This window comes from Capra hircus, chromosome 21, assembly GCF_001704415.2.
Source record: "Capra hircus breed San Clemente chromosome 21, ASM170441v1, whole genome shotgun sequence".
NCBI lineage: Eukaryota > Metazoa > Chordata > Mammalia > Artiodactyla > Bovidae > Capra > Capra hircus.
This window is the reverse complement of record NC_030828.1, coordinates 68,634,005-68,659,115: the sequence shown is the minus strand read 5'-3', so window position 1 is coordinate 68,659,115 and position 25,111 is coordinate 68,634,005. Positions and strand designations below refer to the sequence as shown.

Sequence of the window (25,111 nt, the reverse complement as noted above, 5' to 3'; positions counted from 1 at the left end):
GCCCCGCCCCCACCCCAGCTTGGGCAGCTGATTTCAAGTCAGGTCAGAGTGAACCCAGAGGGGACTACCTCTCGGAGTCTTGCTGAGAGCCCTGCCTCTACCCCCTTCCAACTTTGGGCATGACTCTAAACCTCTCCATACCTTAATATTCTCATCTGCAAAAGGGGGAGATTAACTGGAGGGCCCAGCACACGGCAAGACCCTGGGGCCTTTCGTGAGTCCTCAGGTTCCACACATGTCTCCCCAGTCCTGTCTCTGCTCCAGCAGCAGCCCCTGGGAGTGGGCCTTCTTGATCACTCCCACTCAGGTGTCCCCAATCCCATGATCTCCTCTTGGGGCCTCCGCCTTCTCCAAGGAGCTCCCGTGTCACGTGGCCTTGCCGCCCCGTGCTCTCCACTGGATCTTTGCTGCTGAGACTTGGCATGGCACAGGCAGGGGGTGTAGTCGTGTCTCTTGACTGAAAGCAGGGCGGTGGTGTCTGTCCAATGCCCACAGGTGCCCCCATCCTGATCCTGACTGCTCTGACGTGCCCACCTGCCCAGCCCGGGCACACAGCTCCCCAGCCAGGCCAGGAGAGAAGGCCCTGGGGTGGGCAGAGTGTCCTGGCCTGCCCTGCCTGGCTGGTGGGACAAAGGGCTCCTTGGGGCCCAGACGGAGGTCGTGGGCACGAAGGAGGTCCACGCGGCAGCAGGGGATGTGGCCAGCGAGAGGCTGGGGGTGTGCTGGGTAGGGGTGGCTAAGGGAGGAGGGACATCGCTCAGGGGAGGGGACAGGGAGAGAGGCCCCTGTGTTTTCCTGGTCCGAAGGTCTCCAGTCTTCCTGGAGTTACATCCTCCTTTGGGCCCGGGAGGGGCCACCCCAGGCCACCTGAGAGGGCACCCGGCAGCCAGCAGGCCTGGCCTGTGGGTCCCCCGCTGTGGCTGGCGAGGCCTGAGGCACAGGGATGGCAGGAGGCTGTCGCAACGGTGGGGGCCGAACGTCGCTGGACACGGCCAGCCAGGCGGCCATCTGGCCCGGGAGCTGCCTCAAGGCCCCGCCCTGCAGCTGCTGCGGAGACCAGGCAGCCCGGGCCTCGGGCCCCCGAGTCCTGCCCGAGGGCTGGCAGCTGCAGAAGGTGACCGGGCCGCAAGGACCCTGAGCTCTAGGAGGGGCAGGTGGCCACCCTCCCCGGAGGCTGGTGCAGCAGTTTTTGTGGCCAACATCTGCCTCGGGGGCTCCTGAGCGGCCCCAGCCTCAGCCAGGGCAGCGACATTCGGCTTGGGGGGCAGCGGGCAGGAGGTGTTCTAGAGGAGAGGGGCTCTGCTCACCCTCTGGAGGCCAGAGGAGGGCGCTGGGCCTGCCCGCAGAGGCTCCAGCCGCAGGGCCGGCTCCCAGCTATGCTGCAGGGCAGGGCTGTGGGGCTCACCGCTGGGACACGGGCCAGGCCGAGGAGGCCTGACCACCACAGAGACACTCCTGGCCAAGACGCGATGGCGAGGACGGCTGCGAGTCACCACAGGGCCCAGGAGGGGGCGCCCTCTCGGGGGCCCCCAGGGGTTCCCTGCCTTCTCCTTGGCATTGCCAGCCCAGGATGGGGCGCAGGTGCAGAGGAAAGCCCTCCTGGGAGAATGGTGGGCGGGGGTGGGGGGGGATGGTCCTAGAGGGGGCCCAAGGGGAGGGTTGGGGGGAGCGAGTGCTTGTCAGGCCTCCCCCCTGGTCCCTGCGGACGAGGGCCTGGGGGTGGAGGTGCAGGGCTGGGGCAGCTCGCTGGGGCGGGAGGGTGGGGGTGGCGAGGGCAGAGGCCCAGAGGTTTTCGTCTTCTCCTGGAGGAGCAAATGTCCCTGGTCCTTCTCTTTCAGCCCCGAGAGGAACGGACAGCTGCGGACGCTGTCCTGCGCACTCAGCTGCTTCCACCTCTGACCCAGATGAAGTGTCTATACCCCACCCCTCCCAACCAGGCTAAAACTCTGACTCTGGAGGAAGAACAAAAATGTCCTCCTCCCCCCAAATACACACCAACGCCAGGAAGGGAGCCCCCCAAGTCTTCCTTTCATGAAGGGATTGCAACTTGGAGGCCTGGGGGGTGGGGGGAGGGGCAGCTGTTGGAAAAGGTTGTGCATAGCAGGGCCCAGGGAGGGGTGGGGTGGCGGCTTGTCTGCAGTGCCATGCTGGCCCCTTCACTGGCCCCCAGCGCCCTACAAGTGCCCAGGGCCCCCAGGGACATCAGGGAGGACCCCGGTCTGCCTCAAGCTGTCACAGCCCTTTTCTGGAGACTGCCCTCCTGCACCCCCTCTGGGTGTCTGTACTGACTCAGGGGGGCCCTCCAGGCCAGGTGTGCTGAATGGCGCCCCCACCCCCCGGCCCTGGGCCCTCTTCCCTCTTGGTCCCCACGTGAGGTCCCTGTTCGCTTTTGTAGCTGCCAGATGTCTGCGTGTTCCTTCTGGGGAGGGGAGCTTCTGGAAGACCCTCACCAGGGATGAGGGCCCAGCCCAGGGCCAGACCCAAGCAAGCCTTCAGCCCACAGACAGATGACTGACTGCCCACCTTCCGGCCAGCCTCCTGCAGGCACCCCCCACCCAAGGGGCCTGCGCTAGGCAAAGGGCCTTGGACTGGGTCTGTTAGGCCCACCGTGGCCCCTGGAGCCACCAGCTCCCCAGCTTGGGGCATGTTCTAAAAGTTAGACTAACCCACCCTCCAGCCCTGCTCCCGCCGGAGGGAGTCAGAAGCAGGCGGCTCAGCCCACGCAGGCCCTGTTAACAGGGTCGAGGCCGGACTGGTCCGAGAAGTGCGGGCTGGCCGGACAAGACTGGGAAACCGAGGCCAGGGAGGCCGCGGCCCGGAGACAGGCCCCGGGGAGGGGCGGGAGCGGCCGGGCTCCGCCGGCGGCCCGGCCCGGCCCCAGGGCCTCCCGCCGCGCGCTCCCGCGCCCCGTGGAGGGGACGCCCCGGGCGGCGGAGGCGGATGTGGGCGGGCGGCCGGGCGGGGCGGGCGCGGGGCGGGGAGAGGGCGGGCCGGCGGGGCCGAGCGCGGCGGGCGGGCGGGCGGCCGGCCCAGCGCAGCCGCGCAGCCAGCGCATCCCGAGGAGCGAGCCGGCGGCCGCGCACGAGCTCCGGGCCCGGCGGCGCGCGAGGCCCGCCCGAGCAGCGCCCGCCGCGGCCTCCAGCCCGGCCCCGGCCGGCCGGTCCGCGGGGATGCGGAGCAGCGGGCGCCGGAGGCCGCGGCCCGGCTAGGCCCGCGCTCTCGCCGGACGCGGCGCCCGGTGAGTCCCCGCCCGCCCGCCGCCCGCCGCCGGGGCCCGGATTTCCTCCCCGCGGCCGGGCCGCTTTGTTCGCGGCCGCCCGGGCCGGGGCGCGGGCCGCGCGCGGCCGGAATGGAGGCGCGGGAGCAGGAAGTGGCCGAGAGCGGCCTGGGCGGGGAAGGCGCGGGCCGGGCGGGCGGCGGGGCGGCGGGCCTCCGGCCCCAGCCTCCCGCATGACCTTGGGGAAGCGGCTCCGGCGGGCGAGGCCCGGGCCGGGGCGGAGGGGTGCGGCCGCTCGCCGGGGTCCGTGGCCGGGGGTCCGTGGCGGCCGAGGGCTCCCCGGGCGCCCGGCCAGCGGGGTCCCGGCGCACACTGGGTGCTCGGGGGCCCGGGGAAAAGACTCGACCCGGCTCTCGTTCAAGTTTGTGGGTGGGCCCTTGGAAGGGACTTCATTTTCCCATGGACAAAAAGTTGTCCGTGGTGGCTGGGTGCCCAGGCCCTCCCACAAAGGACTACAGCCTTCCTGGGCCCTGAGACTGGTTCTGGAGCTTGGTGGGTTCGCGAGTGCTGCCCACCCATCCCCGAGGCTGGGGATCCTGCCCCAGGTTGGGGGGATCCCGGGGCAGCTGGTGAACTTGGTGGGTGGGATTGGGTCCTGGCAGTGCTGGTGGACAGAGCTGGGGTTGTGGGCTTGTGCTCTGGGGCCAGAGATGCCCCCCGACGGTCACCCCTGGCCCCCTCCCACCTTGCTCAGGCCACTCCTAGCTGCCCTGGGCCTCTGTTTCAAATGAAGAGTGGGGTGCACTGGTGGGGCTTGGTCCCCTGCCCCCTAGCTGAACATCTAGTTTATAAACTGGTGTTTCGGAGGCAAAGGGAGGGGACCTTTCGGAGCAGAGATTGTTATTTTTTGGAAGGTCGTGACTTGAACAGTCATAGCAGTAACTCACCTTCGTGGTGAAGGCACTCCCAGGACGGAAGCGCAGAAGCAGAGGTCCCCTCGAGCCGCCCGCCCGGGGGGAGGCAGCCCAGGCCCCGGCTCGGTGTGCGCCTTTCTGCGCACAAGCACACCGCCCTGTGTGTGCGCGCAGATAGATTTTTACACGCGGGGCTCTCGACAGCTGTTTGGCCCTGTCAGCAGCAGACCCATTCAGCCCCGTGGGGGTGGGGGCCCACCCGTGCAGAGGTCTTTGAGTCCAGCCCTCTGCCTCCAGGCCACGCCCACTCGAATGTCACCAGAGCCCCCCTGTGCGAGCCAGGCTGGCTCTGAGTCCTGGCCCTGGTGGTCCCTCCTCCAGTCTCACTTGCCACGCCTGCCTGTGGGCCCGCTGACGGGGGTCACACACAAATCAGAGCGTGGGTCCTCCTGCCCTTCTAGGTTTAGCCCAGGATGAACAGTGCGCAGCGGCTTTCTCCAGGAGCCCAGGAAGGTGGGCTGTGGGAGATGCATGTAGGCAGTGTGTATAGGAAGAGTGTATATGTAGGTATATACCATGTTGGAGATACTTAGGGGTGTCTGCCCAGCTTGAGGGTCCCAGAGAGGAGTCTTTCCAGGTCTACCCTCCTGAGTGCCCAACTGGAAGGGTAACGGAGGACTGCTTGTGGGGAGAATGCTGTTTCCCAGGATGCTCAGAACCAGTGATGTGGGCAGTGGGTTTTGAGGGGTGCCTAGGAGTTCATCCAACAGGGGAGCAGAGGGGTGGGCCACACAGGATCAATGGCCAAAGTGTCTGCTCACGAGAAGGCTGCTGGTGGGCCTCCGAAGGGCTGGTGCCGGGCCTCCGTGTTTGCACAGTCCCCCATCCCCGGCTTGTTGCCTCCTGAATGCTGTAATTATGGGTCTGTAACCACCCTGGACTGGGTGCTCCTCGCAGACAGGACTCGTCTGAACCTCTCTTTGTCCCCAGTGCCCAGTGCTGAGCCTGGCAAAACCAGAGATGCCTGGTCCATGTTGGCCGAATGAATGAACTGGTTCAGGCCGGCGGGGCACTGAGGTTTAGGGGGGGCCTGGGGTTTCTCTGGGGTGGGTTTGTGAGGGGTCGTGTGTTGCCCTGGAGGGCTCCAGTTCGTCTGCAGCAGCCGCCTGCATGCCTGGCCCTGCCTTCACGCTGGAACTCCTCTGCTTCCCAGTCTGGGACGGAGAGGAGGAGGCCTGGGTCCTTCTCGGGAACGCCCGCCTTGGGGCAGGAGCACCATGGACAGGGAGACCTGGGTGCCCTCGCCAGGGTACTGCAGAGGCCAGGAGGTGTGGGCCGAAGCAGTCAGGGGGACTGCCTGGAAGAGAGGGCCTCTGCTGGGTTGGCAGGTTAGGGAGGCTGGGATATACCATGGGGGGCCTTTTGGGGACAGGGGTCATTTGTACAAAGGTCAGGGGAGGTGGGAATGGTCAGAGACAGGGACAGTGAGCTCTGAGGGCTTTGGGGTCCGGGAGGGGTGGTGGCAGGGGGGCTTACAGCCTGGGGGCAGGGCAGGCCTGGCCCTGGGAGCCGTGTGAGTGACTTGGGATCTGGAGCCGGGGTGGGAAGGCCGTGTGGGGGGAGGTGGCAGCTCTGAAGGCTAAGGGGGACAGGCCACGTGGGAAGATGCGCCTGAGCTGAGACCCTGGGTGCCACGGGCCTCTTCGGTTCCCCTGATGAGTGTTCCCCGGGCCCAGCACAGCCTCACACCTCCCTTTGCTTCCTACAGAGGCTGTCGGCGGCCCGCTGGGTGCGGGGTGGACCCCGCCGAGAGGCGTGAGAGTGAGGTCTGGGCCGCGTAGGCCCGCGGGAGCCACAGCAGCATGGACGACGTGGCCGTCGTGAAGGAGGGCTGGCTGCACAAGCGAGGTCAGTGCCCGCGGGCCAGCCCGGCTCAGGGCCCCGAGTTGGGCCCATGGCTCCTCGGGGGCTGGAGGCGGTGTGGGCTGTGGCTGCTGGACCAGCAGGGCCTCCCTGAACCCTGGGAGCAGCCCAGGGGCACGTCCGGGGCCCGACATCCCTGCGGCCTGGGGGACACAAGCCCCCGCGGGGCCTCCTGGCTGGGAACGTGCACCCCAGGCCGGCATGCAGCCCGTGGAGCTGCCGCCGGGCCCAGGCTGCGGGCGGGGAGAACCACCCGCTTTCCTGGAAGGCAGCAAGGACTGGGGCCTGTCCAAAGCCTGGCGCGCTGGTGGCCCAGGGCACTGCCCGAGGGCTCCTGAGGGCAGGGCAGCGCTGGCGGGCCTGGCCTGGGGCCAGTCCCGGCTGGGCTGTGGGCAGGAGGGGGCTCTACACTGCCCGGGGCCCGGCGTGCGGCAGGCTCACGCTGGTGCTGCCAGGCCCTGGCCCCTGCCCAGCCTGCCCCCTGCTCGCCCATGTGCCCAGGGAGGGGCTCTCGGGGAGCTGGTGGGATGGGAGCTTGGGCCCGGGCCCCTCGCCTTGCGGCCCTGGTGCCTCGCTGCCTCCTGTCCCATAGAGGCCGGACAGGCCCGGGGGGCAGGACAGGCCTGGGGTCGAGGTGTCCGAGGCGTTCAGGCAGGGCGTGCTCTCCTGCTCCAGGTCGGGGGCTGGTTAGTCACCACCTGCTCCCCCAACTTCCCCTTCCTGCAGACCGGCTCCAGCTCTGGCCGCCCCACACTAGCTAGCTGCTAGCCCCCACTCCTCATGCATGCCCTCCAGGGACGGTGTCCCCTCTCCACCTCAGGATCCCGCAGGCCACTGGGAGGGGGACCTCAGGCACAGGTGGGCAGTCGGGGAGCTGCAGCGAGAACGGGTGTTCTGGGACGCTCAGGAGCCGCCCGGCGGAGCAGGCTGGGAAGCTCGGGAGAGGTGGAGATGAGACCCCGGGCACAGCAGGGGCGTGAAGGAGGGGTCACGGATGTGGTCAGCGTGAGCTTTCAGAGCTCGCTCCAGCAGCAGTCGGGGGCACAGTGCTCGGCCTCTGGACGGAGGTGGGGCAGCTGCAGGGGCCTGTGGTCCGTGGCTGGCCCCCCCAGGGCTTCCTGCAGCGGCTGGCCCTCTGGGTCCCCTCCCCCAGCATTGACCCTTTCCTGGTCCCCGCCCCCCCATCCCTGCCAGGTCCCGCCCTGTCTCCTCACCCCGTCGCCCTCTTCGGGGTCAGGCCTGAGCCTGCCTGGGTCTGCCGTCCCCTCTGCACCTTGCGGAAGCGCAGGCACACACTGGGGTCCAGGGCCTCTGAGTCCTTGGCAAGCGTTGGTCGACTGACTGACCAGGGACTGACCTGGGAGATGCCTGGGGCTTGGGGCTGTGGCCCCTGGCCCAGCTCCTGGGGTGTCCACTGGCCAGCCCGGTTTGGGTGGAAGCGCCCCTCTGACGCCTGGGTGAGTCTGAGTGGGCCACTCGGGCTGTGTGCCTTCTGGAGGGGCGGGGGCATCCAGGCAGCGCCCCATCACCGTGCCCTTCTCCACGGGCAAGTGTGTTGCGTCCTCAGGCCTTTGTGTCCCCGTCTGTGCGGTGGGAGCAGTCGGGGGCGGGCCCCCGGACCCTGGGCAGAGCGCAGCGAGCCTCAGGCCTGACAGAGGTCCTGCGTCTGCCCTGCCTCTGGCTCACATGCCCACTGGGTGGTGTGCGGTGTGGCGGGGTGCACTGGCCCCTGTGGCCCAGGAAGGGCCGTGCCTCGCGCAGGGGGTGGCCCGGGTCCACGCGCACGGCCCCCCCGGGGACCCTGGTGTCACTACCATCTTGTTCGCTACATCTGTGCGTCTTCCCCAAATCTGTTCTCCCCCGAAGTGTGGGCTCTTCCTGTGCGCTGCGCTTTGAGGTGAAAGGGCAAAAGGGGCAGAGGTCACAGCCGGGGTCGGGGGATCCAGAGTGACCCCGATTCGGGGCTGGAGGGCTGTGGTGGTGCTGTTTCTTGGGCTGCGGGGGGGAACTTGTGTTTCCGTCCTGGGGGTCCGCAGGTGGGTGGCTGTGCGCGCCCAGCCCCTCAAAGTGGGCGGGAGGGGTCGGTGTGAGCCGCTCCTGTGTGCTCCCCCCCTGCCCTGCGCCCACCTCTCAGGACTGGCCGGAGGAGGATGTCAAGGCCCCCCGTGCGGTGGCTCTGGGTGGAGTGGGGGCCCGGGCCGGGAGTGGGCAGGGGGCTCCACCTTCCCCTCCCCACCCCCACTGCCAGGGGTCTGATTCTGAGTGGGGGGGAGGTTCTGACTGTCCTCCAGCTCTTCACGGACCCCCGAGTGCCCCCACGGTGCCTCTTGTTATGGAGGTCAGGGGGCTGCTGTGGGCCCGTGGGCAAAGGGCCAAGGCACTTTAGGAGCCAGCAGGTGTCAGCCTGAGAGCTGAAGGGCAGGCAGCGAGGGTCTGTGTAGGACAGACCCCCGGGCCCGGCTCCTGCCCCCGTCCTTCAGGGGCTGCACCGCCGACTTGTGTGCTCTGGCTCAGAGCAGCCGAGCGGGCAGGGGAGAACCTGCCTGGCAACCAGGGTCCGTCCCTACCCTGCGGCACCCAGGTGCGGCCTCCAGGCCTCCGGGTCCCCAGGCGTCCCGGGGAGCCTGCGGCCAAGCTGCTAGAGGCTCGGAAGGACAAGGGTTGGGCCAAGTGGGGCTGCAGGGACCGTGGGCAGAGCTCCTGCGAGACAGCTGCACGTCCTGAATACGAGTGGATGTCCCAGAGGCTGGCGGACTCCCTGAGCAAAGCGGGATGCCGCGAGTGGTGGGCAGACACCCCCCGCCGTGGGAGGCCACCCCGCGTGGCGGGCGTCTGCCTCTCAGCTCCAGCCGAGGCGCTGGGGAACTGGGCTCAGTGAGGCTCACGGAGGCCGCTTTGCAAAGATTCGGCCTTTTATGTGGACAGCTGAAGGTGGACAGCTTGAAAAACCAGTCCTCCTCCAGGAGGCAGGGCTGCTTGGACTTGGCCTGCAGTCCGGCAGGAGCCCCCACGCCGCGGCCTGGCAGGCAGGGGCTAAGAGGCGGGCGGAGGGCCGGCCTGGGGGCACGGAGTTCACTGCCTGGGAGCCTTCCTGGGTCTGGCCCCAACTCTCCCAGTGAGGTCCACCTGGCGAGGCCCTGTGTTCCTCGGGGCAGGGGGCAGGGGGCAGGGGGCAGGGTCTGGTCCTGGGGGCGCCTCAGGCCTGCCTCTGTCCCGACCCTAGCCAGTGACTGGCCCAGACCTTTCCCTGGTCCAGGCTCTTGCCAGCTCACTGAGCTGCTCCCAGGCCTCCTGGTGGGGAGTGGGCTTCTGGGCCGTGCTGGCACCTCCCCTGCCTCCACCTCAGTCCTGGCCGGTTCCTGCTTCTGGCCGCTGCCCTGGGCTTCACCTGCTCCCTGCACTGGTCCCGGGAGGTGGTCGTCCCACCTGCTGTCAGCCTCCCACCCACCGCAGGCCTGACTGCCCCCCACAGGGTGGGGCCGTGCGGGTGAGCCTGGCTCTCCTCGAGGAGGCCGAGGTTCTGCTGGCCAGAACACGGGGCTTGTGGGACCCCCAGGGGAGGGGGCTGCCCCCTGTGCTGTGCGCCCCGGGCCCGGCTGAGCTGAGCCCCCGGGCTCCAGTGTCTGGCCCAGCGAGGCGCGCCCAGCTTCCCTCTGCATCTCGCCACGGGGTCCGTGGCTTTGGCCCTGGTGGTCCCCTTGGGCTGCACGGAGCAGACAGCCAACCCCAAGGGTGGGAGCTGGTGCCTGGGGACGGGCTGTTCCTGGGGGGGCGCCTCCAGCCCGTGGGTGGTGGCGACCTGGGGCCCGTGGCGTGTGGCTGAGGCTGAGGCCCGCGGGCCGGTGTGGGGCCGAGTTTCCTGTTTTGTGAGCAGGCTGAATTTTCCCTTCAAAACAAACAACAAAAGAGGAAGCTTGGGCGTCCTTGCGCTGGGGGTGAGGGGTCATCCCCGCCCCCGCCCCGGGTCCCCAGACTCAGACGCTGCCGTCTGCTTCCTGGCCCCACGCTGGCGGGCGGGGAGGGCACTGGCCCCTGGGAGCTCAGCAAGCGCCCCTACAGGGTCGGGGAGGGCGTCCCACCCGCCGCGGTCCTCTGGGGCAGCCTGGGCCGGGTCGCGTCAGGCCAGTTCCTAGAAGTGCAGTGGGGGTGCGGGCGTCCCCCGTGGCCAGGCTCGTGGCCCGCAGCTGCCCCGGGGGCCTCGCGTGACTGCTCCCACGGGATAGGTGCCCTTGGCGTTTGCCCGTGCGCCCCCGTGCGGGTCCTTGGCCCAGACCTGGCCCCCTCTGGCCGCTTGGCAGAGGGCCCCGGCTCCGGCCTGCGTGCGCCCCACGCAGCATGCTCTCCCTGCTTTCTCGTCTGCGTCACGCGGCTCCCTAACCGTCAGAAATAACGCACTCCTGTCTCAGGAATGTTGGAATTGATGGGGGTGCTGGTTACGTGTGCTGTTGCTTCTGCCAACCTTGGGGCTGTGGGCTGAGGGCCCTGGGGCGCTGGGTGTGTGCCTAGGACCGAGCCCCCTGAGCATGGGGCTTTGCCCGCGGGGCCTGCCTGCCCCCGGCCTCAGCAGGATCCACAGGGTCAGGGGCCCCATACCAGGCTGACCTCAGAGGAGCCCTTTGGCCGAGAGGATGTGCTGCTCCGCCCCGGGCTGGGGTGCAGGATGCCTGGCGAACCTGAATGGGGGGCTCTGAGGAACTTGGAGGGGATGGGGCCAGGGTGGGTGTGGCTGGGAGTGCGAGGAGGCAGGGCCGGGCGTGGGGAGGATGCAGCCTGCCTGTCACAGAGTGGGCCGCCGGGAGAGGGGGCTGCTGTGACGGGCTCCACATTGGGGAGCGGGCAGCTGGGCGGCGGGGGGCCCCGACAGTCCCGAGGTCCCTGACCCCTCTGCCATGCGGGTGGTGTTCTGTCCGGGGGGGATGTTGGTGCTCGGAGCCCCTTGGCCGCGGGGAGGCTGGGCTCGCTTGGATGCCCACTCTGAGCGTCTGGGCTGGCGGGCGGGGGGCGTGGGCACAGGGCAGGCCCCGCTGCCCCCACCGGCCCCCCGGGAGCCGGTGCCACCCGTCTGCTCACTCCCCTGCCCGTGCGCATCTCCTCTGCCCTGCCCCGCGGGGCCTGGCACCTTCCTGGCTTTGGTTGGGTCCGTCCTGGGCTCTTGGCACAGGGGTGAGAGGTATGTCCCTAGGGGAATGTTGTGGCAACCCAGCACGTGCGTGCATGTGACCTTGCGCAGCCCTGCCCGAGGGCCGGGGCCTGTGACCCAGAGGCCAGCAGCTGAGGGAGGAAGCCTTGGATTTACAGGCCTGCGGGCTGCCCCTCCACCTCCTGTCCCGAAAGCTCGCGCCCCCAGATGCCCCTGCGGCAGCGAGGCTGGGCGCCCACGCAGGCCCAGGGCGGCAGATGAGCCCCGGGAGGCAGCCGCAGGGAGAACGCGTTGGGTCCGTGGTGGCGCCTGGGCAGTGGGGATGCGGCCGTTCAGTAGGCGAGGTTTCTGAGTGAATGGTGACTGAGTGAGGGGCATCCAGCTGCTGGGGGACAGGGAGGCAAGAGGCGGGGTGGTGGGTTGGGCAGGAGGCCCCGTGTCCCGGGGACAGGACCCGGGACGGAGCCAGGGGGGCAGCTCCGAGGCGGTGGGGGGGGGGCGCCCTGGGGCCCAGTGCCAGCCGGATGCGTGCGGGGTCAGGGCAGCCACTTTCTCTAGCCGGTGCAGCGGATGGCGTGTGGCGCCCAGGGCGGAGGCGGGGTTTTCAGAGAGGGTGGCCAGGCCGGCGGACGTCCAGGCTGGGCGGGCGTGCAGGCAGGGCAGTGGTGGGTCGTGATTGGCAAGAGGCCCGGTGCTGCCCTGAGGCAGTGGGAAGCGGGAGGGCAGCTCCTGGGGCCTTCTGCTCTGCCTCGGTAGGGGGTTCCAGCGTGCCCCGAGGGCACCCCTGGCTGCCACCCCGCCTGCCCGCGTTCCTCTGCAGTCTGTGCACCTTGGGCCCTCCTTGCTTGATGTCAGAACCAGAGACCTCACAGCTTCTCAGTCTCTCCAGAAGTAGGCGCGGCCTGGCAACGGGACCTCGACTCTGGCCCCCAGCCGCCTCTCTGGGACCTTGAGAGCCCCTGCGTTGGGCCTTGGATTCCCCAGGGAGCGGCTGGTCATGACGCTCCATCTTCTGTGCCTGCGGGCTGCCGGGGACGGCTCAGGGCCCATGTGGGGGTGCACCCCTCCCCTCCATCACCTCCACTGGGCTGGGACTGGACGCCCATCCTCTCCGCTCCTCTGAACTGCCCGTTGTGCCCCCAGGAGGACCTCATGAGTGCTGCGTCCCCAGGAGCAAGGAGCTGGCGGTGTGGTTTGCGTGGCAGACCCGGGCTCTGCTGGGGAGGGGGCTGTGCCCACTCCCAAGCACTGGCTCTCGGCGTGTGCTGACCGTCCGGGGCTGAGTGTCCTGCTGGTGGGATGGGGCCTGTGGACGTGGGGATGCGGCTGGCTGCGGGCCTGCTGGCTGGGGCATGCGGTGGCCGTCAGTGGCCGATGGGTGTGGTGTGGGGGCCCCGTGCGGGAAGTGCCGTCAGCTGGCGCCCGCTCCCTGGGCCTGCTGGGGCTTGCTCCGCTCTGGAGGAGCAGCGCTGTGCTGCCTGGCCCCCTGCCAGGCTGCCTGCCACCCACCAACGCCGTGGCAGTGCGCTCATCCAGCAGTTTCCCCGAGAGCTGGGGACTCAGGACCGGCTCGGGCCCGTGCGGTGGGCTCAGGGTGGGGCTTGGAGGGGCCAGACCCCCGGCAGGGGAGGGTGTGCCCGTGGCAGGCCTGGATTCAGGGAGCCTGCGTGCTGCTTCCCCGGGGCCCACAGCTTGGGTCTCGGCCTCTGGGTCTCCTGCCCGCTGGGACCCGTGCTGGGCGATGTGCTGGGGGATGTTGGGGGCTGGCCATCAGCCTGTGTTCGTCCTGTCCCCGAGCTGGTCCCCGGCCCGGCTGTGGGAGGCCAGCGATGCTGGAGAGCAATCCCCTCCTTCCTTGGGAGTCCTGTAGCCGCTTCCTGGAGACGAGCTGGCGTGGTGGAAGGGCCCCGCTGGCAGACCGTCCACGGGGATGCGGAGGGGCCCCTGGGGGGCAGAAGAGGAGGGCGTCCCGCCCTAGGCTTCCCCATCTGTCCCCAGCACGGGCTGTGGGTGCCTGTCCTGCCGTCCCCCCGTCGTCGGCCCCCAAGTGTTACGGCCAAGTGCACAGCACGGCGTGGCCAGGCCCTGGGCCGGCAGCCCTCCCCACGCCCTGTCTGTGCTGAGCTCATTCCTATGCAGGCCACAGCCCAGGTCGCAGCTGGCGGCCCCCGAGTGGCCGCCTGGCTGGACGTCTGCAGGCGGGAGCGTCCCAGAGACTGAAGAACGGGGTCTGTGTCTCCGAGCCCCGGCCCTGGCCTCCTCCCGCCATCCCCGCGCCGCAGCACGGCTACTGCCCCTCCGCGGGGGGCCTGAGGCGGGTGCGGCCCCCCTGTAGTGCCCCAAGGTGAGGAGCTGTCGGGGGACCCAGCAGGCCTCATGGGCCTGTCCACGTTGAGTGCCTGCCCCCGGCTTCTCTCGGCCTGCGCTCCCCCCACCCCCACCTGCCCAGGTCGGGTCCCCAGAGCCTTCGTGGCCCTGGCGGCGGACTCGTGGGGGCACGGCGGGCTCGTGGGGGCACGGTGGGTGGGGTCCGCAGCTGGGGATGGCGGGGTCTGAGGCCTGGGCAGGGGCGTGGGGGGGGTCCTGCTGGCAGCCCGCGTGGGGCGCGGCGCTGGGGGCCCACGCTGGGCGCGGTGGGGGCGGCAGCATTTGGCGAATGAAGATGGATCTGGGGGCTGCTCGGGTGCAGCACGCATCCCTCTCCCAGCGCACTTAGCGTCCCGGGGAGCGGCAGCTGGTGGGACGGGAGGCTCTCCATCAGGGGCCGACAGCTCCAGACTGGCGCGCAGGCGGGTGGGGCGAGTGGCGGGCGGCGGGCGGCCCCCAGCCAGCTCTGCCCCCCACCCCCACCCGCCTCCCCCAGTGCTGGCACAGGCCGTTGAGGGATCCCCAGCCCTGGGACAGGAAGTGCCGTGCTAACCACCTCCCCTGGGGGGTCTCAGGACTGGGTGGGGACCCTGCTAAATGCTGCCGGGGTGGGGGCAGGTCACCGGCCGCCTCCTGGGCCCTCCTGGGTGGGTCAGTAGTGTCTGGGCCTGGTGAAGACCCCTGCCTGCGATCCCTGGGGGATGGCGGGAAGTTCCTGGATGCCCCTCGCATCCCCCAGAGGCCCCAGATGGGAGTGGGCCAGGGCGGAGGAGCGGGCGAGGGGAGGGGGTCTGGGCCCTGCTCGGCCTCCAGGTGGCCGCGTCCAGGAAAGCCCGGCCCCTCCCCTCCACCGCCCAGTGGCCCTCTGCTGAAGTGGGCGCCTAATTAGTAAGTCCTCTGCTGCAGTTCAAACTCCTTGCTCGGCAAAATGGAAACGAAACGTTTTTTCTTGGTGTCAGTATGAAATATGGCAGTCGCTGGGACGTCACGGAGGACATCTGCTCTGGTTCTCTGGCGCGTGTATGGCTGATGCTGCAGAACTTGGGGAGAAACTTTCCCGGGGACCTGGGTGACCCGTGGGTGGGACAGGGTCTTCCAGGCCTGGCTTCACAACTGTGAGCTGGGCCCCCCCGGACGGCAGGAGGGTCATCACGTGGGCAGGAGCTTCTGCTCCGAGTGCCCACCCTGGGGACCTGCTGAGGGTGGGCTCATGTCTGCCAGGCGAGTCTGGGCGTCTCACTCTCGAGTGTGGCGCTAGCTGCTCGGCGCTGGATGCCAGGTTCCTGGAGGGCCCTTAGGACTGGGCCAGCCTTCATCAGGTCCAGGCGCCCACCTGACCCCCTTTCCAACACAGGCTGGGGTGGGCTCTTCGTCACAGGTGGGTGCTTTCCCACAGCAAGCCCCTCCTGCCCACCTGGCCTCCACCCCGGGGGAATCGGGGTCCGTGCCTGACCTGGCCCAACCCTCGACCTGGGGACGAGGGTGTGCAGGCGCAGCTCGTGGCCCAGCGGCCCAGCCTCACACCTGCCTGCATTTCACCCTCGGGGATCGAGGCCCGTGCCTGGCCTGACCCTCAACTTAGGGACGAGGGTGTGCGGGCCCGGCGCATGGCCCAGCGGCCCAGCCTCACACCTGCCTGCATTTCACCCTCGGGGATCGAGGTCCATGCCTGGCCTGACCCTCAACCTGGGGACGAGGGTGTGCGGGCCCGGCGCGTGGCCCAGCGGCCCAGCCTCACGCCCGCCCGCCGCGTCCGCAGGGGAGTACATCAAGACCTGGCGGCCGCGTTACTTCCTCCTGAAGAGCGATGGCACCTTCATCGGCTACAAGGAGCGGCCGCAGGACCTGGAGCAGCGCGAGTCGCCCCTCAACAACTTCTCTGTGGCCCGTAAGTGCGTGGTGGCTGCGGACGGGTGTCCCTGCGCGTCTGCAGCCCCTCGTGGGTCCCCCGGCCTCTGCATCAGGCTGGCAGCCCTCGGGGACCGTTAGTGGCTGGTTTTGGCTGCGCGGGTCTCTGAGCCGAGGCCCTAGGCTGTTGGGGGCAGAGTGTTACCCCCGGAGGCACTGACGGGCCCCCAGGGCTTCTCCCCAAGGCCCGGGCCCAAGGCGTGCCGGAGTGCACCGGCTTCAGGGGCCTGTCTTCCCGGTGCAGGTTCTCAGAGGCCCCGGCCCCGCTGGGGCGCGTGTGCCCACCTCAGCGGGGTGCAGGCTGGGTGGGTATGGCAGTGCCGCCAGGGGCATCTCAGGAGGCTTAATGGATGGGCGCATTTTTTCTAAAGCAGGTGCTGCTGTGGCCTCATGTACCTGCAGGGGGCGGCAGGTATGACCGCCCGAGGCGGGGGCACTGAGGTGTGAGGACGGGCTGCCCAGCGGGGCCTCCAGCCTGGGTGCCCTGCCCAGGGCTGGCCCGGGACACAGGCCTGGGGGTGGGGGAGTGATGGCTTGTTTACTGGCAGGCCCCGGGGCCTCCCCACCTGCTGCTGGGGCACAGAACGCAGGCCCGGCCCCACCCGGCTCCTCGTAAGCCCCCCGCCCTCCCTGCTGTGAGCCCTGTGAGCCCGGGGCTGCCAGCTCCCCCACCCCGCGTCAGACCAGGGCTGTGGTGCAGGGTGTGGGGGTGGGTAGCACCATGGTCCATCCCCCAGCCTCGGCGCCTGCAGATGCCTGGGTGGGGCCGGCCTGGTCCCTGGGCTGTCCGTGCTGCAGGGAGGCCCAGCCGGCCCACCCCACCCCAGGGCTTCCAGCAGAGGGAGCAGAGGCCCTGACCCCGACCAGGCCCTGGCTGGGGGCTCCCTGGGGTGCTTTACCAGGGACTGGCTCCCGTGAGCCCTGAACCCTCCTCCCAGGCTCCTCAGGTGTCAGCAGAGCAGCAGGTAGAACAGCGGCAGGGGGAGGCCCAGGAGGCAGGTCCCCTCCGGCAGCCCCGTGGCCGCGAGTCTGGGCTCCCCATGGGGCCCCCGGGGCTGGGCTGGGGGCTTTGAGCCTGGGAAGGATGCTCAGCTGGGCAGCTGCCACCTCGTGGGGGAGGAGATTCCTCGGGAGTGTTGCCCGAACTCAGCGCAGGGGAGTGTGGGGGCCGTAGGGACACACATGGGAGGTGAGGACCACCCAGAGGGGCTTCCAGCAGCAGGTGGGGCAGGGGCTTGAGGCAGGCCTTAGGCCACAGGAGCAGGAGCAGAGCGGAGAGGGAGGGCTGGGCGGCTCCGCAGGGGCCTCTGCAGCAGGGGCTGTTCACTGAGGAGGAATTGCCGAGGTGGGGGGCGAGAAGTCAGGCCCTGGATGGGGGTTGACCACCTGGGTCCTGGGGACTCCTGGTGGTCTCCGATGGGCAGAGTATGGAGGAGGGTATGCGGACCCCGAAGGCTGCCGCACAGATTTTCCTCCCCCTCCTGCCCCAGCAGACGTGGGTCCCCAGCACCACTCCCCACCCCCACCACCCCGGAGACCCCCGCCCTGGTCCCCAGCCTGGCAGACCGTTCCTTGCTTCCTGCACGCGGCTGAGCCTGGCAGGGCCCCTCGCGGTTGCCAGGGCCTAGACGCTGGAATGTCTGAGGCCCCTGCCCTGGCCCCAGGCCCCTCCTGCCTCCACCGGCCGAGCTGGAACCCAGCCCCGCTCCGGGCCCTGGGCCCTCCCGCAGCTCCTTCGCTGCAGCTGTGCGCATTTGGGGCACGTGTGCTCCAGACGTGCGTGCGCTCCCAGGCCTGCCAACCGGTCTCTGCTCCTGCGTGCACCGGGGTCGTGGGCAGCAGCGTGGAGAGGGTCAGCCCAGGCGGCCTCTGGGGTGGACGGGTGGCCTCTCCAGAGGATGAGTCATTACCAGCCTCCATCCCGGGCCTGGCCCTGTGCTGAGATGGGGCGGGGAGCCCGCTGGTCCTCGTGTGGCTGGGAGGTGGGACGCTCCTGCTCGGGAAGCTGGGGAGCTGCTCTCCCAGAGGCCTCCTCCCCGCCAGCCCCTCCTCAGGCCCCCCAGGTCCCCCATCCTCCTCCTGGTTGAGGACCATGTCCTGGGTGGCTGGGGAGCTCAGAGACCAGAGGACAGGCCTTGGAGATGGAGCCGTCCAGTCGCAAACACCCCCTCAGGGGCACTGCCTAGCTCTCAGCAGGGTTCCAGCTGGAAGGGAGCTCTGGCCCCCTTTTACAGGGCGGGAGACTGAGGCTTGGAGAGGTCTGGCCTGCGGTGGGTGGGCCGGGATGCTGTGCAGACAGGCGCTGCCTGCCCTTAGAATGCCAGCTGATGAAGACGGAGCGGCCGCGGCCCAACACCTTCATCATCCGCTGCCTGCAGTGGACCACGGTCATCGAGCGCACGTTCCACGTGGAGACGCCCGAGGAGCGGTAGGGCGCGCAGGCGCCGTGGCCGGGGAGGCCCCGGGCCCTGGGCAGAGCTGGGGTCTCACCTGAGCATCCTGCAGGGAGGAGTGGACCACCGCCATCCAGACGGTGGCCGATGGGCTCAAGAGGCAGGAGGAGGAGACGATGGACTTCCGGTCGGGCTCGCCTGGCGAGAACTCGGGGGCCGAGGAGATGGAGGTGTCGCTGGCCAAGCCCAAGCACCGCGTGGTGAGCCCCAGCCCTGCCCGGGGCCCTGCTGTCACAGCCCCCCACACCCCACCTCCCAGCCCCTGCACGGAAGCGGGGGAGAAGCGCTGGGCGCAGGGAGGCCTGGGGACTGTTATCCCATCCCCCAGACCCCAGCGTTCCCAGTTGGGGCACACAGCCCTGCAATCTCCCTTGAGCCCTGGACCCCCAAGGACCATTCCCCCCGCCCGCTGCCCCAGCCTCACTGTCCTCGGCCCCGCGGAGACCCCGGCCCCGCTCAGTGCTATTGGGCCGCCGGCTGTCAGCGTGCTGCCCCCTGATCCTGGCGCCTGCACACTGCCCTCAGACCATGAATGAGTTTGAGTACCTGAAGCTGCTGGGCAAAGGCACCTTCGGGAAGGTGATCCTGGTGAAGGAGAAGGCCACAGGCCGCTACTACGCCATGAAAATCCTGAAGAAGGAGGTCATCGTGGCCAAAGTAGGGGCTGGGGCTGGGGGCGGGGGGCGGAGGGCCGGGGGGCGGGGCCGGGGCGGGGGGCGGGGCCGGGGGGGCCGGGGGGGGCGGCTCAGCAGTGCCTATCTTCCAGGACGAGGTGGCCCACACGCTCACAGAGAACCGCGTTCTCCAGAACTCCCGGCACCCGTTCCTGACGGTGAGCGCCTCCCCCCCCACTCCCCCGCGCCCCTGGGGGTGGAGGCGTGGATGCACAGCGCTGGGGACCCCAGCCCGTCCTCCCTGCCAACCCAGCAGGCTCAGAGCTTGGACGATGGTGGGCAGGCCTGCGGGAGGGGCGTGGGGGTGCACAGAGCGGGCAGGGGCTCCCGGCTTCCCTCTGTCCTGCTGAGACCCCGGGAGGCTGCACTCCCCACGCCCACCCTGCTGCTCACGGCAGGCGCTCCCTGTCCTGGGGGAACTCAGCCCAGGAGAGATGTAAGGAAAACCCGAGCAAGGCGTTGGCTGGATTTAGCCGCCAGGCCTGGCTGGCCGTGCTCCCAGGTCAGCAGTCAGGCGACCGGGTCAGCCTCCAGAGTCTTGCCCCCGGCACCACTGTGCTCAGCACGGTGTCTGCTCTCCAGGGGACGCCTGGTCTAACGCGGGGAGAGAGCCGAGGAGCAGGCAGGCTCCTAAGATGTTTTCTCAGGAGAAGTGTGAGGCATTAAGAGCAGACACTGTTTGTCCGCCCAGCCCAGAGTTATCATGACCGTGGCTTTGCCGCCTCCGCTTCATTTTGCCCCTTCCCCTCTGTCTGGCCAGAGGATTGTGAGGAGAAGGCCAGGCTTTGTCATGCCCTCCACTGGGCCACCTCAAGTCCTGTAGAGATCCGGACTTGCTCTCCCTGGGGACGCTCGCCTCCCTCTGGCTCTCCCTGGGGATGGGAGTTGGAGCAGGACGTGGGGGAGGGTCTCACGTCGGTATCTTCACAAGCCAGGGGGCCATCCCATCAGTAGCAGTCTTTCTTTTGAAGTGAGGCTGCCTGTGGTTTGACGCAGAGGGCAGTGGGTTGCATCCTGCAGGGGAATCTCTACGTGGTCACTGGACCTGCAGCTGCTGGTCCTCGGGCACGGCCTTTGGGGCAGCTGGGGGTCTCCTACTCCACGGGGCAGACCCCCTGCCCAGCCAAGGGCCAGGTTCCAGCTCTGCTTCCCTCGCAGGCCCTGAAGTACTCCTTCCAGACACACGACCGCCTGTGCTTCGTCATGGAGTACGCCAACGGGGGCGAGGTAAACCAACGGGGGCGAGGTAGGGCCTTGCCCCGGCGCTGCCCTCTCTGAGCCCCGGGTGCTGTGGGGGGTGGCCACCCTCCCCACTCCCCGCCGGGTTAGGGTCTCTGCCCCGCGGCCCTGGCCGAGGTGGCTGGCCCGGCTCAGGCTTCTCGTCCCGCAGCTCTTCTTCCACCTGTCCCGGGAGCGGGTGTTTCCGGAGGACCGGGCCCGCTTCTACGGCGCCGAGATCGTGTCGGCCCTGGATTACCTGCACTCGGAGAAGAACGTGGTGTACAGGGACCTCAAGGTGGGCGGGGCCGGGGAGAGGAGTCGGTGGGGGGAGGGAAGGGGAGGGGAGTCGGGGCGGGGCTGGGGGGGGAGGGGAGCAGGGCTGGGGCAGGGACGCGGGGAGGAGACCTGGGGCGCGGCGGGGCTGGGGAGGCGGGAGCGGGGAGGGTATGGGCGGAGGCCGGGCCGGGCGGGGAGCAGGGGTGCCAGGTGGCCCGGAGGCGGGCTGAGCTGGAGGCCAACTCCTGCAGCTGGAGAACCTCATGCTGGACAAGGACGGGCACATCAAGATCACCGACTTTGGGCTGTGCAAGGAGGGCATCAAGGACGGCGCCACCATGAAGACTTTCTGCGGGACCCCCGAGTACCTGGCCCCCGAGGTGCGCACAGCCGCACCCTCGTCCCCGGGCCCCGCCCCTCCTCCCGGCCTCCAGGCCCTCACGTGCCCTGCGCCCTCTGAGCCCGTGCCCTGCACCCCCAGGTGCTGGAAGACAATGACTACGGCCGGGCGGTGGACTGGTGGGGGCTGGGCGTGGTCATGTACGAGATGATGTGCGGCCGCCTGCCCTTCTACAACCAGGACCACGAGAAGCTCTTCGAGCTCATCCTCATGGAGGAGATCCGCTTCCCGCGCACACTCAGCCCGGAGGCCAAGTCCTTGCTCTCGGGGCTGCTCAAGAAGGACCCCAAGCAGCGGTGAGCCCTGCCCCGAGCTGCGCTCCACCTACCTGTCCCCTGACACCCCCAGGAAATGCCCAGCAGGCTTTGCTGCTGGCTGTGTGTGATGTCCTTGGCCTGGGCTGGCCCAGGCAGGGTGGCCCCTCATACCTGGTCAGGAAGACCCCGCCCGGCTGGCAGCTCCTGCCCACCTAGCGTCCTGCACTGGCTAGACTTTGCCATCGAAGGGGCTGCTCTTGTTATTTGCTGCCTGGCAGCCAGCCTCAGCCTGAGCCGGGCCCTGGGCCCAGCAGGCACGACCGGTCACCTTGGCTTCCGTTTGCCCCCCAGGCTTGGTGGGGGCTCTGAGGACGCCAAGGAGATCATGCAGCACCGATTCTTCGCCAGCATCGTGTGGCAGGACGTGTACCAGAAGAAGGTGCGTGGGGCTGCGCCGCGGGCAGCACGCCCGCTCACCCCCACGCACACCCCCGCCCGCTCACCCCGCCCGCTCACCCCCGCCCGCTCACCCCCGACCCCGCCCGCTCACCCCCGCCCGCTCACCCCCACTCACACCCCCGCCTGCTCACCCCCACACATCTCACACCAACACCTGCTCACCCCCGAGCCCCGCCTGCTCACCCCCACTCACACCCCCGCCCGCTCACCCCTGACCCCGCCCACTCACCCCCAAGCCCCGCCTGCTCACCCCCACTCACATCTCACACCCCCGCCCGCTCACCCCCACTCACACCCCCGCCCTGCTCACCCCCACACATCTCACACCAACACCTGCTCACCCCCGAGCCCCGCCTGCTCACCCCCACTCACACCCCCGCCCGCTCACCCCCGACCCCGCCCGCTCACCCCGAGCCCCGCCTGCTCACCCCCACTCACATCTCACACCCCCGCCTGCTCACCCCCACTCACATCTCACACCCCCGCCTGCTCACCCCCACTCACATCTCACACCCCCGCCTGCTCACCCCCACGCACATCTCTCACCCCGAGCCCCGCCCACTCACCCCCACTCACATCTCACACCCCCGCCTGCTCACCCCCGACCCCCGCCTGCTCACCCCCACTCACATCTCACACCAACACCTGCTCACCCCCGACCCCGCCTGCTCACCCCCACTCACATCTCACACCAACACCTGCTCACCCCCGCACATCTCACACCAACACCTGCTCACACCTGACCCCCGCCTGCTCACCCCCTCACATCTCACACCAACACCTGCTCACACCTGACCCCCGCCTGCTCAACCCGCACATCTCACACCAACACCTGCTCACCCCCTCACATCTCACACCAACACCTGCTCACACCTGACCCCCGCCTGCTCACCCCCACTCACATCTCACACCAACACCTGCTCACACCTGACCCCCGCCTGCTCACCCCCGCTCACATCTCACACCAACACCTGCTCACGCCCTCACATCTCACACCAACACCTGCTCACACCTGACCCCCGCCTGCTCACCCCCACTCACATCTCACACCAACACCTGCTCACACCCCCGCCTGCTCACCCCCACTCACATCTCACACCCTCGCCTGCTCGCACCCCCACCAGCTCACACCCCCGCCTGCTCGCGCCCCCACCAGCTCGCGCCCCATACATGTGAAGAAGCTGTCGAGGACTGAGGCAGCATGGTTCCTGCACATGTGGTTCTCTGCTTTTGGCCCTCTGCGGGACCCACAAGCTCCAGGCCCTGGCCTGTGCTGGCAGCGTGGCTGACAGACCCAGGAAGGTGGTCCCTAGGCTTGCTAGGTGTCTCTCCTCAAGCCCGCTTCCACCCTGTTGTCAGCGCACCCCTCCTCTGCAGGCTACACGCAGCCAGCTGGACCTCTGTCCCTGAGACGGGGCTCCCCGACTCTGCCCTTCTCCAGCCAGGGTCCTGCCCCAGGGCCTGCTGCCTCCTGGCCCTGCCTTCTGAGGGCTCTGGTGCCAGCCCTGACCCAAGACCCAGCCTGCTAGCTGCTGCTAGTTCCCAGGCAGACCTGACCCTGGGCCAGGGAGGAGCACATGGGGGTCCTTGCTTCCTCCCATGAGTCTGGCCCTTTAAAGCTGCCCTCGAGTCCTGGGTCATGGTGGGTCCTCTGCAGCCTGACGCTGCCTGGCCACTGATGCCCGGGGCCGAGAGTGAGGTGGGCAGCCCTGCAGGTGGGTCCCTGAACGGCGAGGTCCCCCAGGGCACCCAGGCAGGGGAAGGCCTGGCCACAGGCTTGTCTCCTGGGTGGGGAGCTGTGTCTGGGTCCAGTTGTGCTGGGCAGTGGGAGCAAGGCCTGTAACCCACCCCTTCCTCCTGCAGCTCAGCCCGCCCTTCAAGCCTCAGGTCACGTCTGAGACAGACACCAGGTATTTTGATGAGGAGTTCACAGCCCAGATGATCACCATTACGCCACCTGACCAAGGTGAGGGTGGCCCTCCCCGCCGACCCCTCAAGACAACAGAATTCTGTTCAGCATTTTATTGGGCGGCTCCCTCTCCTGTTAGGGGAGAAGGCAATGGCACCCTACTCCAGTACTCTTGGCTGGAAAATCCCGTGGACGGAGAAGCCTGGTAGGCTGCAGTCCATGGCGTTGCTGTCAGACACGACTGAGCGACTTCCCTTTCCACCTTCCCTCTGCAGGGTGGGCGCCAGGGCCGCAGTCCCCTGGTCCCAGGATTGTGGGGGCGGGGGTCACTGAAGCTTGTTGTGGTCTGGGGGTGAGCCCTCGGGGCCTACCTTGGTTTCCCCAGTGCCCGGGAGCTGAGCCGCCCCTACTGTCCACAGACGACAGCATGGAGGGGGTGGACAGCGAGCGGAGGCCCCACTTCCCCCAGTTCTCCTACTCGGCCAGCGGCACGGCCTGAGGGGCCTGCTGGGGGAGCTCAGAAGACACCGCCGCGGGCAGCCACGTGCTCTGGACGACGCTTCCCGAGGACTGGGAGGGAGCCTTGCACGGAGCATCTGTATTTAATGTTTTTTTACTTCTGGATGCGTTTGGGTGGAACCACGCCGTCCGCCAACACGGATGGGGAGGCGCCCCATGCCATGGGCAGGGCCGCCCGCACTGGGGGCAGAGTGCCCCTGGCTGGCCGGCTCGGGAGGAAGACGTCCTGCAGTTTCTCTTAATTTATTCATCCAGTTCTCCAGACGCTGCCTCGGCCTTTGGAACGATTAGATTCCTGTAGGAAAGCAAGGACTTCTGCAGCCACGGGCTCACCGGTCCCCGTGGGCCCTGCCCGTGGCCCCTCCGTCCGTCCGGCCAGCTGTCCCCAGCTGCCCCCACCTCCCCCGACCCCGCAGCCCCAGAAGCCATCTGGCTGTGGGGTGCTGGCCCAGCCCCCTCGCTCGGGGAGGGGCTGAGCAGAGGCTGCAGGAGGGCGGCCCCCACGATCAGGCTGGGCCAGGGCTGCGGTGAGATAGAGGGGTCGGGTGCCACCTGTCGCTGTCTGTGTGTACTGGGGTTTCTGATCTCAGGAGAAAGCCCTCCCTGCGCCCCTTTCCCACTGGGACCGGCTCCCCGATGGCTCCCCCGGTAGCACGTGTCCTTCTAGAAGCTTCACTCCCGCTGTCGCCCCGGCCCTGCCCGGCGCCCTCTGCAGGGGCCATCGCTGTGCCCTGTGCGCCTCCTGGCCAGACGCTGCGCTGCACCAAGGTGTTTCTTTTATACTCAACTTTAGTATTTTTACTATTATGAAACTTTCCCTCCAAATTCTTCAATAAAAATTGCTTTTCAACTCTGGCTCGTTTTGCTGGGTGGCAGATGCATGTGGCTGACCTCCTGACAGGGCACACTTGGCCCTCCTGTGCCCGAGGCGGCCTGCCTGGAAGCCCGGGGACAACCTGAGAGGGTGTCCCTCACCCGCCTCTGGCAGGATTCGCCCGGGAGTCGGAGGGAATGCCCTGGCTGCCCCTGTGCCCACGGCTTCACCCCAGCCCCACACCTCAAGCAGGCCACCCAGGCTCACAGCTGTCTGCCCAGCAGCACCATCCATGCAGCAGGCCTGACCACCAGGATGGACCGGGACCCTGCAGGGCCCACTGCTGGCTAGGACAGACACTCCAGCCACCGCCAGGCCCTGGGACCTGAGAGGACCAGAGGGCAGCCTGCCAGGGGTCGCGCAGCAAGCCTGGGACAGCTGGGAGGGGCCCAGCGGGATGGGCCTCGGGCGCCACCTGGTGGGTGCAGAGAGACGTTGCCGCGCAGCGCCGGCCTCCGGGCGGGCCGTTGGCACCTGCAGGGAGGGGCGGGGCCTTGCCCTCCCCTCTAGTGGACTCCGCCGTCTCTTCTCCAGGCTCCGGGGCAGGTGGCGCTGACAAGGCATTCCTTGGAGTGCGGCGGCTGCCCGCTTGTGCTGGAC

The 25,111-nt window shown here is 68.8% G+C and overlaps 1 protein-coding gene across 3 annotated transcripts; it reads left to right on the top strand.

Annotated features, from left to right (window-relative positions):
• On the top strand, window positions 3,124-24,492 carry AKT1 (AKT serine/threonine kinase 1). Of its 3 annotated transcripts, none has more exons than XM_018065816.1 (14): window positions 3,124-3,238; window positions 5,900-6,039; window positions 15,321-15,449; window positions 17,786-17,897; window positions 17,975-18,122; window positions 18,448-18,579; window positions 18,689-18,754; window positions 19,755-19,823; window positions 19,987-20,112; window positions 20,345-20,473; window positions 20,575-20,789; window positions 21,102-21,189; window positions 23,073-23,175; window positions 23,538-24,492. In XM_018065816.1, exons 2-14 carry the CDS (start codon window positions 5,994-5,996, stop codon window positions 23,615-23,617), a joined length of 1,443 nt encoding a protein of 480 aa, XP_017921305.1. In that variant the 5' UTR covers window positions 3,124-3,238; window positions 5,900-5,993; the 3' UTR covers window positions 23,618-24,492.

Bases quoted from the DNA above. Each gene is read 5' to 3' on its own strand.
- AKT1 (XM_018065816.1), top strand. From the start codon at position 5,994: ATGGACGACGTGGCCGTCGTGAAGGAGGGCTGGCTGCACAAGCGAG. The intron at 18,123-18,447 runs GTGAGCCCCAGC...CACTGCCCTCAG, and splicing joins CCAAGCCCAAGCACCGCGTG to ACCATGAATGAGTTTGAGTA. The intron at 20,790-21,101 runs GTGAGCCCTGCC...TTTGCCCCCCAG, and splicing joins AAGAAGGACCCCAAGCAGCG to GCTTGGTGGGGGCTCTGAGG.